Source organism: Eleutherodactylus coqui, chromosome 11, assembly GCF_035609145.1.
Source record: "Eleutherodactylus coqui strain aEleCoq1 chromosome 11, aEleCoq1.hap1, whole genome shotgun sequence".
NCBI classification, from domain to species: domain Eukaryota; kingdom Metazoa; phylum Chordata; class Amphibia; order Anura; family Eleutherodactylidae; genus Eleutherodactylus; species Eleutherodactylus coqui.
The window spans coordinates 138,739,466-138,758,979 of NC_089847.1; the positions used below are offsets into that span (position 1 = coordinate 138,739,466).

A 19,514-nucleotide genomic window follows, 5' to 3' on the forward strand; every position below is an offset into this window, starting at 1 on the left:
ATCACAGGAGAAATCCAGGAGGTGGCAGTGATGGGACAGGGTAGAGCATTACACAGTATAGGTGCAGCACAGGATAAATCCAGGAGGTGGCAGTGATGGGATGGGGTAGAGCATTACACAGCATGGGTGCAGCACAGGAGAAATCCAGGAGGTGGCAGTGATGGGACAGGGTAGAGCATTACACAGCATGGGTGCAGCACAGGAGAAATCCAGGAGGTGGCAGTGATGGGACAGGGTAGAGCATTACACAGTATAGGTGCAGCACAGGAGAAATCCAGGAGGTGGCAGTGATGGGACGGGGTAGAGCATTACACAGTATAGGTGCAGCACAGGAGAAATCCAGGAGGTGGCAGTGATGGGACGGGGTAGAGCATTACACAGTATAGGTGCAGCACAGGAGAAATCCAGGAGGTGGCAGTGATGGGACGGGGTAGAGCATTACACAGTATAGGTGCAGCACAGGAGAAATCCAGGAGGTGGCAGTGATGGGACGGGGTAGAGCATTACACAGTATAGGTGCAGCACAGGAGAAATCCAGGAGGTGGCAGTGATGGGACGGAGTAGAGCATTACACAGCATGTGTGCAGCACAGGATAAATCCAGGAGGTGGCAGTGATGGGACAGGGTAGAGCATTACACAGAATGGATGCAGCACAGGAGAAATCCAGGAGGTCGCAGTGATGGGATGGGGTAGAGCATTACACAGCATGGGTGCCTCACAGGAGAAATCCAGGAGGTGGCAGTGATGGGACAGGGTAGAGCATTACACGGTATAGGTGCAGCACAGGAGAACTCCAGGAGGTGGCAGTGATGGGACGGGGTAGAGCATTACACAGTATAGGTGCAGCACAGGAGAAATCCAGGAGGTGGCAGTGATGGGACGGGGTAGAGCATTACACAGTATAGGTGCAGCACAGGATAAATCCAGGAGGTGGCAGTGATGGGACGGGGTAGAGCATTACACAGCATGGGTGCAGCACAGGAGAAATCCAGGAGGTGGCAGTGATGGGACAGGGTAGAGCATTACACAGTATAGGTGCAGCACAGGAGAAATCCAGGAGGTGGCAGTGATGGGACAGGGTAGAGCATTACACAGTATAGGTGCAGCACAGGAGAAATCCAGGAGGTGGCAGTGATGGGACGGGGTAGAGCATTACACAGTATAGGTGCAGCACAGGAGAAATCCAGGAGGTGGCAGTGATGGGACGGAGTAGAGCATTACACAGCATGGGTGCAGCACAGGATAAATCCAGGAGGTGGCAGTGATGGGATGAAGTAGAGCATTACACAGCATGGGTGCAGCACAGGAGAAATCCAGGAGGTGGCAGTGATGGGACAGGGTAGAGCATTACACAGTATAGGTGCAGCACAGAATATATCCAGGAGGTGGCAGTGATGGGACGGAGTAGAGCATTACACAGCATGTGTGCAGCACAGGATAAATCCAGGAGGTGGCAGTGATGGGACAGGGTAGAGCATTACACAGAATGGATGCAGCACAGGAGAAATCCAGGAGGTCGCAGTGATGGGACGGGGTAGAGCATTACACAGCATGGGTGCCTCACAGGAGAAATCCAGGAGGTGGCAGTGATGGGACAGGGTAGAGCATTACACGGTATAGGTGCAGCACAGGAGAACTCCAGGAGGTGGCAGTGATGGGACGGGGTAGAGCATTACACAGTATAGGTGCAGCACAGGAGAAATCCAGGAGGTGGCAGTGATGGGACGGGGTAGAGCATTACACAGTATAGGTGCAGCACAGGATAAATCCAGGAGGTGGCAGTGATGGGACGGGGTAGAGCATTACACAGCATGGGTGCAGCACAGGAGAAATCCAGGAGGTGGCAGTGATGGGACAGGGTAGAGCATTACACAGTATAGGTGCAGCACAGGAGAAATCCAGGAGGTGGCAGTGATGGGACAGGGTAGAGCATTACACAGTATAGGTGCAGCACAGGAGAAATCCAGGAGGTGGCAGTGATGGGACAGGGTAGAGCATTGCACAGCATGGGTGCAGCACAGGAGAAATCCAGGAGGTGGCAGTGATGGGACAGGGTAGAGCATTACACAGCATGGGTGCAGCACAGGAGAAATCCAGGTGGTGGCAGTGATGGGACAGGGTAGAGCATTACACAGTATAGGTGCAGCATAGGAGAAATCCAGGAGGTGGCAGTGATGGGACAGGGTAGAGCATTAGACAGTATAGGTGCAGCACAGAATATATCCAGGAGGTGGCAGTGATGGGACAGGGTAGAGCATTACACAGTATAGGTGCAGCACAGGAGAAATCCAGGAGGTGGCAGTGATGGGACAGGGTAGAGCATTACACAGCATGGGTGCAGCACAGGAGAAATCCAGGAGGTGGCAGTGATGGGACGGGGGTAGAGCATTACACAGTATAGGTGCAGCACAGGAGAAATCCAGGAGGTGGCAGTGATGGGACAGGGTAGAGCATTACACGGTATAGGTGCAGCACAGGAGAAATCCAGGAGGTGGCAGTGATGGGACAGGGTAGAGCATTAGACAGTATAGGTGCAGCACAGAATATATCCAGGAGGTGGCAGTGATGGGACGGGGTAGAGCATTACACAGCATGGGTGCAGAACAGGAGAAATCCAGGAGGTGGCAGTGATGGGATGGGGTAGAGCATTACACAGCATGGATGCAGCACAGGAGAAATCCAGGAGGTGGCAGTGAGAGGTTTCTACTTCTGCACCATTAGGCCTGTTTCACATGGGCTACAAAATTGCAAGACTTCGTAGAGCTGCAGCGTTGCTACAGCACGCATGGATGGGAAGCTGATGGTTTCCAGTGGGTGCTTTCAGGCTACAAAACATCTCCTGTGAAGGAACCCGTTGGAAACCATGAACCGTGTGAAGCCGGCCTAAACTTGATTATATTCTGAGTCTGGAAAGTTGAGTAGAATATTTCTGGTGTCCCCCAGACTCCTCAAAGTTGCACTTAGCAGGTTTAGAGTAGTTTATCACCCTGCTGACAGGAGGAGCAGCTGAGGACTGCTGTGTCTGCTGGTCATTATCTAGCGCAGGGGTCGGGTTACTGATTGATTGTGTATCTGGGAAAGTCTTGCTGTGGAATGTCCATGAATGTTGTATTGGAAGTAATGGGCTGAGAGGAATGCGAGAAGGTGAGCGGTTCTCAGACAACGCAGTGGGCGGAGCTTTGTTCAGCAGGACGCCCACCTGTTACCATGAAAAAGACCTCTCCAAAATGACAGTAGTGGGAAGTGACCTGGAGAGACGGAGCAGGAGCAGACAGGACTGTCTACGGATTCCATCCGGTGACCGCTGCACCCCTGTAGCATTGGGCTCCGGGGCCCGGGGACGTCTCTTCGGCATACAGGAGGTTCTTATTTTGACTTCTTTGTCCCTCAGATGCTGAGCTCAGACGGAGGAGATGCCAGAAGGAAGATGGTGGCTCCGTGGACTCGAAACAACAGCCCAGAGAACAAAGTGCCGCACACACGGATGGACGATGAAGCCGCCATCCAGGTATTGTCTCCTATCTCGGCCTCCTCTTCTTATTCTTCTCTCTAAGCAGCTCCTTCTCTTAAGGCCCACTGGACGATTATCGATTGTTTCAGCGATAATCGGTGCGTGTAAATGGGCGCCCCTCCCCCCTCGCGCATTTCAGGCTCTTTACGCTGATCCTTAAAATGAAGCTCCCTTGATTTTAGCCATCAGTATTATCAGTTGTTCTCCAGTGCTGATAGCATTGTTTCCCCGTGAAGAACAAAGGATCTGAGCTCCCAGATAAGACCCTCAGGCTATTGGCTGCTCAGTGAGGCCTCATTTACATACATTTACATACATAATTGACAGTTAAGGAGCTGAGAAGTTACTTAAATACCAATTATGTTTTAAGCAAAGTAATCGCTCAAAGCTGTCGCTGAGGTTGGAGCGATTATCTGCTGGTGTGCTCTGTGCGCTGTCTTTGCTCTGTGCTCTGTGCCTTTGCTCTGTGCCTTTGCTCTGTGCTCTGTGCCTGTGCTCTGTGTCTTTGCTCTGTGCTCTGTGCGCTGTGCTCTGTGCGCTGTGTCTGTGCGCTGTGTCTGTGCGCTGTGTCTGTGCGCTGTGTCTGTGCGCTGTGTCTGTGCGCTGTGTCTGTGCGCTGTGTCTGTGCGCTGTGTCTGTGCGCTGTGTCTGTGCGCTGTGTCTGTGCGCTGTGTCTGTGCGCTGTGTCTGTGCGCTGTGTCTGTGCGCTGTGTCTGTGCTCTGTGCCTTTGCTCTGTGCCTTTGCTCTGTGCTCTGTGCCTGTGCTCTGTGTCTTTGCTCTGTGCTCTGTGCGCTGTGCTCTGTGCGCTGTGTCTGTGCGCTGTGTCTGTGCGCTGTGTCTGTGCGCTGTGTCTGTGCGCTGTGTCTGTGCGCTGTGTCTGTGCGCTGTGTCTGTGCGCTGTGTCTGTGCGCTGTGTCTGTGCGCTGTGTCTGTGCTCTGTCTTGCTTTCTCTTCTGACTCTTGTTCTCCCTCTAACCATCCTCTTACAGTCTCTGTCCCGGCCACCTCCTCTCCCTTCTCTTACCCTTCTTCTGCTCTGGACTCTTCTTGCTCTGTCCTGTCTGCTGTCTTGATCACCTCTTCATGATCCGGCCTTTTCTTCTCCATCTTCTCTCTGGCGTCTCATTGTTCCTTCTTTCTCTGACCTGTCGTCTGTTCTGGACTCTTCTCTCGCCTCTTTGTCAACTTGTTTTTTTTCTTCTTCTCCCTGTTCTGTCTTCTATTCTGGCCACTTCTTCTCTCACAGTGGCGTCTTTCTTCCCTTCTTTCACTTTCTTTCTCTGCCCAGGCCTCTACTCCTTGCTCTTCTCTCTTCTCCAGCCTCTTCTCTAGGCCCCATAACGGATGCCCAAGGTGCAATCAGAGCTTGAGCCGGTTTAAAAGGAGCAACTAAAGTAATAAATGGGATGGGCGGACTACAATACCCAGAGAGGTTATCATAATCGTGGTAATTTAGTTTAGAAAAAAAGACGACTGAGGGGCGACTTAATAATTATGTAGAATATATCAGGGGTCAGTACAGAGATCTCTCCCATCATCTATTATACCCAGGACTGTAACAAGGGGGCGCTCTAATAACTATGTATAGATATATCAGGGGTCAGTACAGAGATCTCTATCATCATCTGTTATACCCAGGACTGTAACAAGGGGGCGCTCTAATAACTATGTATAGATATATCAGGGGTCAGTACAGAGATCTCTGCCATCATCTATTATATCAGGTCTGTAACAAGGGGGCGCTCTAATAACTATGTATAATATATCAGGGGTCAGTACAGAGATCTCTCCCATCATCTATTATACCCAGGACTGTAACAAGGGGGCGCTCTAATAACTATGTATAGATATATCAGGGGTCAGTACAGAGGTCTCTCCCATCATCTATTACACCCAGGACTGTAACAAGGGGGCGCTCTAATAACTATGTATAGATATACCAGGGGTCAGTACAGAGATCTCTCCCATCATCTATTATACCCAGGACTGTAACAAGGGGGCGCTCTAATAACTATGTATAGATATATCAGGGGTCAGTACAGAGATCTCTCCCATCATCTATTATACCCAGGACTGTAACAAGGGGGCGCTCTGATAACTATGTATAATATATCAGGGTCAGTACAGAGATCTCTCCCATCATCTATTATACCCAGGACTGTAACAAGGGGGCGCTCTAATAACTATGTATAGATATATCAGGGGTCAGTACAGAGATCTCTCCCATCATCTATTATACCCAGGACTGTAACATGGGGGCACTCTAATAACTATGTGTAATATATCAGAGAACAGTACAGAGATCTCTCCCATCATCTATTATACCTAGGACTGTAACAAGGGGGCGCTCTGATAACTATGTATAGATATATCAGGGAGCAGTACAGAGATCTCTCCCATCATCTATTATACCCAGGACTGTAACAAGGGGGCGCTCTAATAACTATGTATAGATATATCAGGGGTCAGTAGAGAGATCTCTCCCATCATCTATTATACCCAGGACTGTAACAAGGGGGCGCTCTAATAACTATGTATAATATATCAGGGGTCAATGCAGAGATCTCTCCCATCATCTGTTATACCCAGGACTGTAACAAGGGGGCGCTCTGATAACTATGTATAGATATATCAGGGAGCAGTACAGAGATCTCTCCCATCATCTATTATACCCAGGACTGTAACAAGGGGGCGCTCTAATAACTATGTATAGATATATCAGGGGTCAGTAGAGAGATCTCTCCCATCATCTATTATACCCAGGACTGTAACAAGGGGGCGCTCTAATAACTATGTATAGATATATCAGGGGTCAGTACAGAGATCTCTCCCATCATCTATTATACCCAGGACTGTAACAAGGGGGCGCTCTAATAACTATGTATAATATATAAGGGGTCAGTACAGAGATCTCTCCCATCATCTATTATACCCAGGACTGTAGTTGTCATACTGTCATATGGCATATAGTCGTAAAATCCTGTGTGCGCCCTTGTCAGTATGGGCTCACCCCCCCCCCCCCCCACACCCCATTGCCACAAGTCAGCCACCACCACATTGTGTGTACAGAAGACCCATGGCCACCGGTCTGTGCAGTTGGCCGCCTGACATCACAACACTGACCTAATTGTGACAACCCCTGTAATTTAGGAAGCAGTGAGTGATCGTTAACATAGCTGAGGACAATGGTGATTGTGAGCCTCCTCGTCAGTCCTGTCCGCTCCTCACCCCTCGCATCAGGTGATCTCCGCCTCATTCTGCAGTGTTAATTAGCGTCTGGAGATTAATGGCGTAATGACCTTGCAGACGGTGGAGGTCACTGCCCTGATGGTCGAGTACTTGGGGTCTGTGATTCTCAGCGGTTACATAGGATTCATCGAGTCCGGCAATCACTTTACAGGCCGCAGGAGTCCAGATCCCGCACTGACGCTGTCTGAGCCCGCACACTGAATGCAGGGGCGGCTGTGGTGGCCTGTAGTCTGACGAGGACCATGCGGATACAACACCTCACCAGCCAACAGGGCATCTCATCTTTACTCGCATGCATCAGGAGAATAGTGAGCGCAGCTCTGGAGTATAATACAGGATGTAACTCAGGGTCAGTACAGGATAAGTAATGTATGTACACAGTGACTCCACCAGCAGAATAGTGAGTGCAGCTCTGCAGTATAATACAGGATGTAACTCAGGAGCAGTACAGGATAAGTAATGTATGTACACAGTGACTCCACCAGCAGAATAGTGAGTGCAGCTCTGGGGTATAATACAGGATGTAACTCAGGATCAGTACAGGATAAGTAATGTATGTACACAGTGACTCCACCAGCAGAATAGTGAGTGCAGCTCTGCAGTATAATACAGGATGTAACTCAGGAGCAGTACAGGATAAGTAATGTATGTACACAGTGACTCCACCAGCAGAATAGTGAGTGCAGCTCTGGGGTATAATGCAGGATGTAACTCAGGGTCAGTACAGGATAAGTAATATATGTACACAGTGACTCCACCAGCAGAATAGTGAGTGCAGCTCTGGAGTATAATACAGGATGTAACTCAGGATCAGTACAGGATAAGTAATGTATGTACACAGTGACACCACCAGCAGAATAGTGAGTGCAGCTCTGGGGTATAATGCAGGATGTAACTCAGGGTCAGTACAGGATAAGTAATATATGTACACAGTGACTCCACCAGCAGAATAGTGAGTGCAGCTCTGGAGTATAATACAGGATGTAACTCAGGATCAGTACAGGATAAGTAATGTATGTACACAGTGACCCCACCAGCAGAATAGTGAGTGCAGCTCTGGGGTATAATACAGGATGTAACTCAGGAGCAGTACAGGATAAGTAATGTATGTACACAGTGACTCCACCAGCGGAATAGTGAGTGCAGCTCTGGAGTATAATACAGGATGTAACCCAGGGTCAGTACAGGATAAGTAATGTATGTACACAGTGACCCCACCAGCAGAATAGTGAGTGCAGCTCTGGGGTATAATACAGGATAAGAAATGTATGTACACAGTGACTCCACCAGCGAAATAGTGAGTGCAGCTCTGGGGTATAATACAGGATGTAACTCAGGATCAGTACAGGATAAGTAATGTATGTACACAGTGACTCCACCAGCAGAATAGTGAGTCCAGCTCTGGAGTAGAATACAGGATGTAACTCAGGAGCAGTACAGGATAAGTAATGTATGTACACAGTGACTCCACCAGCAGAACAGTGAGTGCAGCTCTGGAGTATAATACAGTCAGTAACTCAGGATCAGTACAGGATAAGTAATGTATGTACACAGTGACTCCACCAGCAGAATAGTGAGTGCAGCTCTGGACTATAATACAGCATAAGTAATGTATGTATACAGTGACTCCACCAGCAGAATAGTGAGTGCAGCTCTGGAGTATAATACAGGATGTAACTCAGGAGCAGTACAGGATAAGTAATGTATGTACACAGTGACTCCACCAGCAGAATAGTGAGTGCAGCTCTGGAGTATAATACAGTCAGTAACTCAGGATCAGTACAGGATAAGTAATGTATGTACACAGTGACTCCACCAGCAGAATAGTGAGTGCAGCTCTGGGGTATAATACAGGATGTAACTCAGGGTCAGTACAGGATAAGTAATGTATGTACACAGTGACTCCACCAGCAGAATAGTGAGTGCAGCTCTGGAGTATAATACAAGATGTAACTCAGGGTCAGTACAGGATAAGTAATGTATGTACACAGTGACTCCAGCAGCAGAATAGTGAGTGCAGCTCTGGGGTATAATACAGGATGTAACTCAGCAGCAGTACAGGATAAGTAATGTATGTACACAGTGACCCCACCAGCAGAATAGTGAGTGCAGCTCTGCAGTATAATACAGGATGTAACTCAGGAGCAGTACAGGATAAGTAATGTAAGTACACAGTGACTCCACCAGCAGAATACTGAGTGCAGCTCTGGAGTATAATACCTTAATGTACTCAGGAGCAGTACAGGATAAGTAATGTATGTACGGATGTTGCGCTTCGGATGTTTTGATATACAATTTGTATAGTTTCAGATTACAGGGTACATATGTGACGGTTTTGCTTCGTGTCAGTGATGGGTCCTTTCCTTTTTATATACACCGTATATACTGGAGTATTAGCCAAATCAGTTAGTTTTACCACAAAAATCTGGTGAAACTTATTGACTCGAGTATATACTAGGTAAAAAATGGCAATACTCCCCTTCCAGGCGGCACCTGTGTCCCCGGTGGTGCGGCAAGCTGCTTCAGACATCTCCCCGCTGTCAATCTCCCTGCTCGGTTTTGAATTCCCCCGCCATTAGTGCTGTGTAACTAAGCGCTGTGATTGGATCGAGCACCAGCCAATCACAGCTGACGCTCAATAAACCAATCACAGCCATTCAGTGATGTCATTCACTGAATGGCTGTGAATGATCGAGCGCCGGCTGTGATTAAGCAGCAGATGTAATCCGGCACCATACTCTTGCCATCCTCCTAGATTAAAGCCCAAGACCAAGCGCCATAAATTTACGGCGCTTGGTCTCTAATGGGTTACTGTAGGTACTCAGTGACTCCACTGTAGATTATATACGTTATTACGGTATGATGGTCTCAGATCTACGCTGTAATTCTGTGTTCACTTGTATATCAGCAAATCTATATGTTTGGTAAGAAGTTGGGACAAGGAAGCTTCGGAGTCGTCATTGAAGCCACCCATCGGGAGACCGGCAAGAAGTGGGCGATTAAGAAGGTCAATAAAGAAAAGGTGAGACCTTGTCCTGTTACTCCATACTAGACAGTGGTAATTATCGCAGCGGCCGGCCCTCACATCTGCCAGCATGTCCTGCACCCTCCCTTTTGTATAGCCCTGACCCATACTTCATACCGTAGGCCGGGAGCTCCGCCGTCAAACTGCTGGAACGGGAGGTTTCCATCTTAAAGAGAGTAAATCACCAGCACATCATCCACCTGGAGGAAGTGTTTGAGACGCCCAAGGTAAGTGACCCCGAGAGCTGGAGTATTACTTTATATTCTACACTACACACTAGGGCAGGGTCGCCCTGTAATCGATCAGGAGGGGCGGGACCACCGATGTCACATCATCAGAATCAGGCCGGACTGAATAACCCTTCTTTATAACAATCTACATCAGCGGTTCCCAAATTTTTTCAGCCTTGGAGCCCTTTTTGAAGGAAAAATTTCTCTTGGAGCCCCAAAGTGAGACAGAGGGTGTGGTCAAGGGAGGGGTCAGGGGCGTGGCTTATCACAACTTATTATTTTTACCTCCATTTTTATAAAAAATGGTCTTAGTAGTAATAGTGACCCCCACCTTCCCCTCCACAATGGTCTCAGTAGTAATAGTGACCCCCCCACCCCACAGTGGTCTCAGTGGTAATAGTGACCCCCTCCCCCCCTACAGTGGTCTCAGTGGTAGTAGTGACAGCCCCCCCCTCCCCACAGTGGGCTCAGTAGTAATAGTGACCCCCCCCCCCCACTCCCACCCCCACAGTGGTCTCAGTAGTAATGGTGTCCCCTATATTAGCCCCTGTAGTAATAGTGACCCCCACAGTGGTCTTAGTAGTAATAGTGACCCCCACCTTCCCCCCCACAATGGTCTCAGTAGTAATAGTGACCCCCCCCCCCCTCACAGTGGTCTCAGTGGTAATATTGACCCCCCCTCCCCCCCCCCTACAGTGGTCTCAGTGGTAGTAGTGACAGCCCCCCCTCCCCACAGTGGGCTCAGTAGTAATAGTGACCCCCCCCCCCACTCCCACCCCCACAGTGGTCTCAGTAGTAATGGTGTCCCCTATATTAGCCCCTGTAGTAATAGTGACCCCCACAGTGGTCTTAGTAGTAATAGTGACCCCTTCAGTAGTATTAATCCCACAGTAATAATTTTAACCCCCAATATTATTAACGCCCTTAGTAATATTAACCCCCACAGTAGCCCCAGTAATAATAGGTTTAGGGCTATGTACTTACCTCCTCCTTGCAGTCAGCGCTGCTCTTCCTTTGCTCGGTGCTGATCCCGGGTACACACTGACAGCATTGTGCCTCAGAACAGTCCATTCCTTATCTTCTCCTGCAGAACCTAGGAGGAGAGGACTCAGGGGAGGAGGATCCCGGGTGCACACTGACGTCATAGTATGCATTGGGATCAGCGTCACTGCATGATTACCGGCGGGGAGCTGCGGCACCCCTGCCAGTAATCACTACAGTGGTGAGCAGCCGTTGGCATCTGTGCCATAGGTTTGCCACCACGGAGACCCTCGGTCGGAGCCCCTGACTGTCACTCGCGGAGGCCCTAAGGGCTCCTCGAAGCACAGTTTGGGAACCGCTGGTCTAGATGGACTAAGGGGAAGCAGAGCTGGAAAAAAGAGGTGAAAGTAGCAACTTTCGAACATGATTACACCAATCAGCAACTGCAAAATGTAACAGAAGACACGACCGAAAACGTTTATTCACCTCCAGAGCTGCATTCACAATTCTGACTTTACAGCAGAGTCTCTTATATTCCAGTTGCACCAGAACTGCCTACACAACCCTTCTGCATGCTACTGCATCCCCTCTGGGCAGGCACACAGACCTAATGGTGGGAAAACCCATAATGCATTGCACTAGATCATGCAGCTTGTGGGCTAACTACAGACAGCTCACAATATTCTCCTATATACAACCTGTCCCTTCAGGTATCTCCTGTAGTATCTCCTTCCCAGCGGTCTGTAAGCGCCTGCAGTCAGCGTCCTCCATCCCTCTGCATCAGTTTGTAAGTCCTTTAGTCCCTGTTTATTGTTCCTGCCGGCTTCTGTATGTACTTACAGCCCTCATCCGGGAGGCAGCCGGGATTAACAGCACCTCAAAATAAATAATAAGACCCCAATCCCCAAAAAGTGGGGACGCTGTAAAATGTAAATAAAGATTGTAATAATCTAGAAATCCCATCTAACCAGATTTTACTCACAGTAGAACATATCAGAGGGGGAGGGGGTGGGGAGGGGGCGGGGCACGGCTCCATTAACAAAAACTCATTAAGAAATTGATGGCAGCAACACATCTCACAAAAGTTGGGCCAGGGGGGACAACAGGCTGGAAAAGTAAGTGGTACTAATGAAGTAACCTGACTGTATATAGAGCGCATGTTAGAGAGGCCGAGTCTCTCAGAAGCAAAGGTGGTCAGAGATTCACCAATTTGTGCAAAACTGCAGCTAAAAATTGTGAATAATGTCAGAAAAATGTTCCTCAACATAAAATTGTAAAGACTTTGAGTGACAGAACATGCGCAAGAGAGAAGAGCGCCGGCCAATACTGGCTGCTGGAGATCTGCGGCCCTCAGGGGGCGCTGCAGTAATAACAGGCATGACTCTGTAAGAGCGATCACTGCAGGGCGCAGGAATACTAGCAGCTCACCGTACGATCACAGATACACCGTATACCCACACAATCCAGAGACGCCGGCGTCTTCTCTGGGCCAAAACTCTTTTACATGGACTGAGGCAAAACGGGATTCTTTTTGGAAACCCCCTGCGGACTTCAGAGGAGCGGAGCCATCCAGCTTGTTATCTCTGATGGCATTGGGGTGGCATTAGTGCCTATGGCACGGGCGGCGCACACATCCTGACAGGCGCCATCAGTGCTGACAGTATATGGAGGCTGTAGAACCGCACACGCTCCATCCAGACAACGTATCGTTCAGGGAAGACAATGCTGAACCACATACTGCATCAGCATGGCTTCCAGGAGAAGAGTCTTGGGGCGGCACTGGTCACCTGCAGTCTGGACCTTCCACCAATATGGAATGAAAGATCTGATAAAGACAACCGAGGACTGCGGAGCAGCTAGAATCCTCCATCAGACAAGAAGGGGACAACATTCCTGTCCCAAAACTCCAGCAAGCAGTCTCCTCACTTTACAGAAGAGCAGATGCTACACACCGGCGGACACGCCCCCCCACCGGCGGACACGCCCCCTCCCCCCCAAACACTGGCGGACACCCCCCCCTAAACACTGGCGGACACGCCCCCCCCCCCCCCCACACACACACTGGCAGACACGGTCCCCTCCCCCCCCCCTCCCCACGCACACTGGCGGACACGGTCCCCCCCCCCCCACACACACACCGGTGGACACTGTGTCCCCCCCACCCCCACCCCACACCGGCGGACACGCTCCCCCCCCACACCACTGGACACAGCCCTGCCCCACATCGGTGGACACGGCCCCCCCCCTCCTCACACACACTAAAGGACACGCCCCCCCACTGGACATAGCCCCGCCCCACACTGGTGGACACGCCCCCTCCACACACACTGAAGGACACGCCCCCACCACTGGACAGCCCCGCCCCACACTGGTGGACACGCCCCCTCCTCACACACTGAAGGACACGCCCCCACCACTGGACATAGCCCCGCCCCACACTGGTGGACACGCCCCCCTCCACACACACACACACACACACTGAAGGACACGCCCCCCCCCTCACACACACTGAAGGACACGCCCCCCCCACCACTGGACACAGCCCCGCCCCACACTGGTGGACACGCCCCCCCCCCCCCCCCCCCCCTCCACACACACCTGTGGACACGGCCCCGCCACAACTTTTGTGAGATGTGTTGCTGCCAGCAATTTCTAAAGGAGTTCTGAGTGACATGGTAGCAGGTCTCCTTCCCTTCTGATCTCCAGATGGTTACAATCTTATTTCTTTACATTCTGCTCGTCACCTTTCCTGCACCTGGGCATGTAGACAGACCAACATGTTGTGCTCACTTTTCAGAGGATGTACCTGGTCATGGAGCTGTGTGAAGGCGGAGAGCTGCGGGAGATCCTGCAGCGGAGGAAGCCCTTGTCCGAGAGTGAGACGAGACACGTCATTCACAGCTTAGCTTCCGCCATCGCCTATCTGCACAAGAAAGGTACGCAGCCCAGCTGCTGAGTGATGCAAGGTTTATCAGTGGAATCTGCAGACAACACGGCTCTCTGATCTCAGATTGGGTAGTTTATACATTTTACAAGTTCTTTTCATTGTGTTTATGGCTTCGCTGAAGTGCAATCTGCAGAGGTGTCTCATAGGCGCTACTCTGGCTCCCTCTGCTGGTAGCTGTGGGGTGATGCACCGAAAGTGCTTTTGTAGTTGTACTACTTTGTCATGGTGTGTATTCGTGGGTTGTTTTATTTATGAGCGCACATTCATCACCCAGCAGTGCGTACGGACGTCGTTACAGCAGTTTCCCCATTTATAGGTTTACATAGATTAAAGGGGTTTTCTGGGAACTAAAGTAGTTAAATAGCTTAAAATCAATACAAATGGTCACCCAGGATGTTCCTACATACCGTATCCACGGGGAGGACTTTCAGCTCCCTCGAGATTAAACACCGTGCACTCCAGATGTGGAACCTGACCACTAGGCTAACTAGAAATAGAGTGCAGCGGTCCCTGCCACCAAGGCCTCTGAAGGCTCCATAAGCCCACTCCGCATAGGAGAGGTGTGCCAGCTGACGCCAGCCTATGGAGACCCCTACCCGTTGGTATACCTCTGTATTAAAGGGGCACTGAAGCAGGAAATGCTCCATGCTTTCCAGCACGTCGCTGCACTCCTGACGGGGGCAACCCCTGTCAATCAGAGGCCTGCTCTTCAAGTTGCCCCTTACATACAGTCTCCCGTGAAAGCAGCGCCAAGCCAAGTCCCAAAACTTCAAGGGGACCCGGGTTGAATTCAGTAAACGTAACCCTCCCTCCAGGTCCCGACTTGGGCAGTCCTTGAGCGCCAGGGGCTTCAGGAAACGGGTCAACAGGACTCTTTCGTCGAGGAGCCTCCTCGTCAGAGTCCTGATCTCCCACATCCCCAGACCCCACCGGCGTATCACCTTCAGAACCAAGGTAGCGTAAGCCGGGAGATATCCGTGCTGCGTGCGAAGGTCCTTCACTCGCCCTCCTGTCTCCCATTCCTGGAAGAAAGGCTGAAGCCATCCCCGGCAGGAGTAGACCCACGGAGGAGCCCTCTCTTGCCAGAGGTTGCCTATGTTGATCTTAAAAAAAGTGTCTACAAGAAACACCACGGGGTTGACCATAGACAACCCCCCTAGTCTCCTCGTGCGGTATGTAACATCTCTCCTGATCAGGTTCAACCTGTTCCCCCACAACATTAGGAAGAACAGGTTGTAGACCCGAGTCCAGAGAGGCTCTGGCAAAACACATACGCTGCCCAGGTACATGAATAAAGGGAGCAGATATGTTTTGATCAGGCTAACTCTTTCCCGAAGGGTCAAAGACCAACCCTTCCACTGGTTTACCTTGTGAGTTGCACCATCCAGCCTGTCCACCCAATTTTGCATGGGGTAATCCTCCTAGCCGAATTTGATGCCAAGTACTTTTGCGGAAGTTTGGGGCACCGGAAGGGTGTCCGGGAGATCAAACGTAGGATCCCCCCTTCCTAACCAGAGACTTTCACACTTATCCCAGTTGACCATAGACCCGGAAGCTTCCGAGTAGCGGTCCACCTCCGACACCACAAACTCCGCCTCCTCTCTCTCTCTCTCTCTCTCTCGAGGACACGAAGAGCGTGACATCATCGGCGTATGCCACTGCCCTCAGGGTAGCCTCCGGCACCGCCCGGTCCATCCCGACCCCCGCTATAGGTCCACAATCAACCCTCCTAAGGAAGGGATCTATCGCAAACGCATACAACAGAGGACTTAGAGGACAGCCCTGACGGACGCCGGACCCCACCTCAAAAGGGCGGCCAAGCCAACCGTTCACCAGCGGGAAAGTCTCAGCCCCTGCATACAATGTTCGCAGCCAATCAACAAACCCCACTGGCAGGCCGTATCTCAGAAGGACTGACCAGAGGTACTCGTGATTAACCCGATCAAACGCTTTGGCCTGATCCAAGAACAGCAAGTACCCCTCCCAGTGACCAGCCCTACCCTGCTCCACTGCCTCTCGGACACCGAGAACAGCGCTAAAGGTGCTACGGCCTGGAACAGAGCAATGCTGGGCCCACGAGAGGAGCCGGGGTGCAAACTTGACCAGCCGATTAAACAGCACTTTTGCCAGAACCTTCCTGTCCGTATTGAGAAGCGCTATGGGACGCCAGTTCTCAATACGGCTCGAGTCTTTACCTTTTGACAGAATGATCAAGGCCGACCTCCTCATTGACTTTGGCAGAGTGCCCGAGGAAAGACACTCATTTAATACCTCCGTCAAGAGGGGACTCAAGAGGTCCTTGAAGGTCTTATAATACTCGGATGTTAATCTATCCGGACCTGGCGACTTTTTGGGCCGGAGCCCATCAATCGCCAGTCTAACTTCCTCTTCTCTGATCTCTTCTGTCAAAACGCCAAGAGAGGTGTCTACCCCTGGCCCAGGGACAGCTTCAGCCAGGAAAGCCGACATCACTTCCGAATCTAGATCCCTCTTTCCCAAGAGTTGCGAGTAGTAGGATCTGACGACCTCCAGGATCCCTGATCTGGATCGATTCAGGGACCCCGTACTGTCAATCAGTCCAGTGACCACTTTACTATTCACTGACATCCTACAGTTTCTGTAAGGGTCGGGCGAGCGGTACTTCCCGAAATCCCTCTCAAAAACCAAGGATGCGTGTCTGTCATACTGGCACGTCTTGAGTAAAGATTTCACTCTGGAGATCTCCTCGCGGCTACCTCCAGTCGAAACGAGATGTTCGAGTTTCCTCCTCAGGCCGTTGTACAGGCGGTACCTGTCCAGGCATCTGAGGTTGGAGAGCTCTCGGAAGAACCTTGCCGCCCTCCTCTTGAACATCTCCCACCACTCTGACTTACTGCTACAGAGATCCAGTAATGGTACCTGGCTCTGCAGAAAATCCTCAAAGGACTGTCTTATCTCTGCTTCCTCCAGGAGTGATGAATTCAGCCTCCATAAGCCTCTACCCATCCGGGGGGTCTCTGCAACATTCAGAGAAAACAATATTAGACAGTGGTCGGAGAATTCCACCTCAACAACGGACACTGGTGAAGAGATGGCTTCCTCCTTCAAATAAAACCTGTCTATTCTAGACCTGCTCTGACCTCTATAATAGGTGAACCCCTCGTGGCCTGGGGTGTGCCGGATGTGGACATCCACCAGGCGAGCCTCGCTAGCTATACTATTAAGTGCGACGCTGTCAAAAGTCAACCGCCTGTCTCCAGAGCCTCCCCTATCGCGGGCTCTCGTGACTGCATTAAAGTCACCTCCAAAGACAACTTGGCGGCTGGTAAAAAGGTAGGGCTTGATCCTCATAAAGAGACTCTTCCTGTCCTTTTTTGACTGGGGACCATAGATGTTTACAAGTCTCAATTCTTGTCCCTTCATGAGGACATCTAAGATCAGGCACCTTCCCATTTCTAATTCAATAACTCGTCGGCATTCAACCGCTGCGGTAAAAAGGACCGCCACTCCGCTATACGGCTCGGCCGCAAGAGACCAGTAGGAAGGGCCTGACCTCCACTCCCTTTTTGCCTTATGTATGGCTGCCAAATCAGACAGCCTGGTCTCCTGCAAAAATAAAATGTCAGCTTCAACTCGGCTGAGAAAATCAAAGGCCGCAAATCTAGCCGTATCAGACTTAATGCTGGCAACGTTAATTGATGCCAGAGTCAGCGGAGTGGGTGCCGCCATCATGAGTGATTAAATTAGACGGCTTTCTTCCTCACACCCGCTTCTTCGGGGTCAGAGGAAAGCCCCTTGCTTCTTTTTTTGGACATAGATGTGTCCATAGCAAGGGATCCGCTGACCCCATCGTCCTTGTTTCCAGGCTCCAGAGTAGCCCCCTCCCCGGAAGGAAGTAAGCCTCCACGAGGAGGAGACTCAGCGCCCCCCGTTGACCCTTTCTTTGCCCCAGGCACCTTGCCCTTTGCTTCCCCCTCAGAGGAGGAAGAGATGTCTTGAAGGGCCCGGTACCTATTGGAGAGTCCAACTGGAGGCGAGCAGGCTTCTCCTTTCAGTACTTGGCCCGGGGTGGGAGAAGATCTTGAATCCCCCCTTCGCTTTCTCCTAGTGGCACGTAGCTTACGCCGTTTCTCTAGCCACCTCTTTCCTTCCTCATCCACACTCTCATAGTGGGAGGAATCTGAAGAGTTGGTCTTTCCGTCCTCCCTCTGGATCCTCCTGTCCTCTTCATCTAACTCGCTGTCCCTCAAGGCCTCAGCCGCAAAATTTGCTTCAGGAACAGGGGCCACCATTGACCCACCTGCTGTGGGCGCTCCTGTCAGCTCCCTGCTCCGTCTGCGTTTGTCCTGACGCCTCTGCTCAGAAGGCGTCTTTTGCTGGTTCTTCCCTGGCTCCTTAGCTCCTACACCTCTGCTAGTCCCCTCACCCCCGGAGGCCGCACCATGGCCCCCATCCGTAGGGGCTGAGACCGCATTGGCAAAGGAGCGTGGACAGCGACTGAATGGGTGACCGAGATCACCACACAGGTTACACCTAATCTCCGCACAGGAGGCGGCTAGATGACCCAGACCCCCACACAGAGCGCACTTCAAGGTCTTACAAGCGGCGCTCAAGTGTGAGGGGTCGCCGCACCTGTGGCAGAGCTTCGGCTGCCCCTGGTAAAAGGCCAAGATACGATCCCTGCCGAGGAAGGCTGCAGATGGAATGTGTGCCACTGAGTTACCTGAACGCTTCAGCTTGACCATAAACGTCCAGGCCCCAGACCATATGCCGTGCTCATCCCTGTTCTTTCTGGGCATGTCTGTCACCTCTCCGTATCGACCGAGCCACGTCATAATATCAAAACAAGAAAGTGACTCGTTACGAGTCAAAACGGTCACCTTCTTGACTTCGTTCTGGCGAGACACCACCTGGATGGCAAAGTCTCGCCAGCCGGGCTCGCTTTTCACCAGCTCGTAATTCCCCCAGAAGAGTTCTAGCCCCTCTGGGCGAACGAAGCTGATGTCAAACTCAGACGTGCCGTAGGGATGGATCAGGGCAAAGATGTCAACCGCCCTGAAGCCCATCTTCAGCAGAAGCTCCACTACCCTTGCCCTCGGGGGGCATGTATCATTGCCTCTCCAACGAAGACGGACCACATTCCTACGACCTGCGTCCTGCCTGGGTGTTGGTAGGGACCATACGGTCTCCCCCCTTTGCTCTCGGAAGGCCCCTAAGCCGTGTCTCTCTGTCCAAAGAGACAGGTTCACCTCTCTTCCTCCAACTGTGATTGAACTCTCCCCCTTCCGTAGAGCCCCCAGGAGGCGCTGTTGCAATATGCCCTCTCTAGAGCCTGGAGACAAGGAGGACCCTTCCCCTCCAGCAGCGACACTGGCATAACTCCTACCAGCTGTGGTCGCCGCCGGAGGGGCGACTGGAACCTGTGATGTGCCCTGACTATCCCCAGAACCTGTGCCTCTATTTACAGTAGGTTCCCCTGTGCTGAGAACACTAGCTGCAGCCCGTGCCTCCGAGTGCGTCGGAGCATCAGACACACGGGCCGCACCAGACACATCCACTCCTTTCATACCAAGACCTTTCATACCAAGAC

The 19,514-nt window shown here is 51.3% G+C and overlaps 1 protein-coding gene across 1 annotated transcript in view; it reads left to right on the forward strand.

Annotated features, from left to right (window-relative positions):
* The first annotated feature begins 3,248 nt into the window (after window positions 1-3,248).
* The window catches only part of STK33 (serine/threonine kinase 33), a 75,115-nt gene continuing 58,849 nt past the window's right edge, over window positions 3,249-19,514 (forward strand). Inside the window, 5 exon segments of the mRNA XM_066583670.1 lie at window positions 3,249-3,298; window positions 3,393-3,509; window positions 9,671-9,784; window positions 9,910-10,014; window positions 13,796-13,934. Coding sequence (XP_066439767.1) covers window positions 3,393-3,509; window positions 9,671-9,784; window positions 9,910-10,014; window positions 13,796-13,934 — 475 coding nt within the window. The 5' untranslated portion in view covers window positions 3,249-3,298.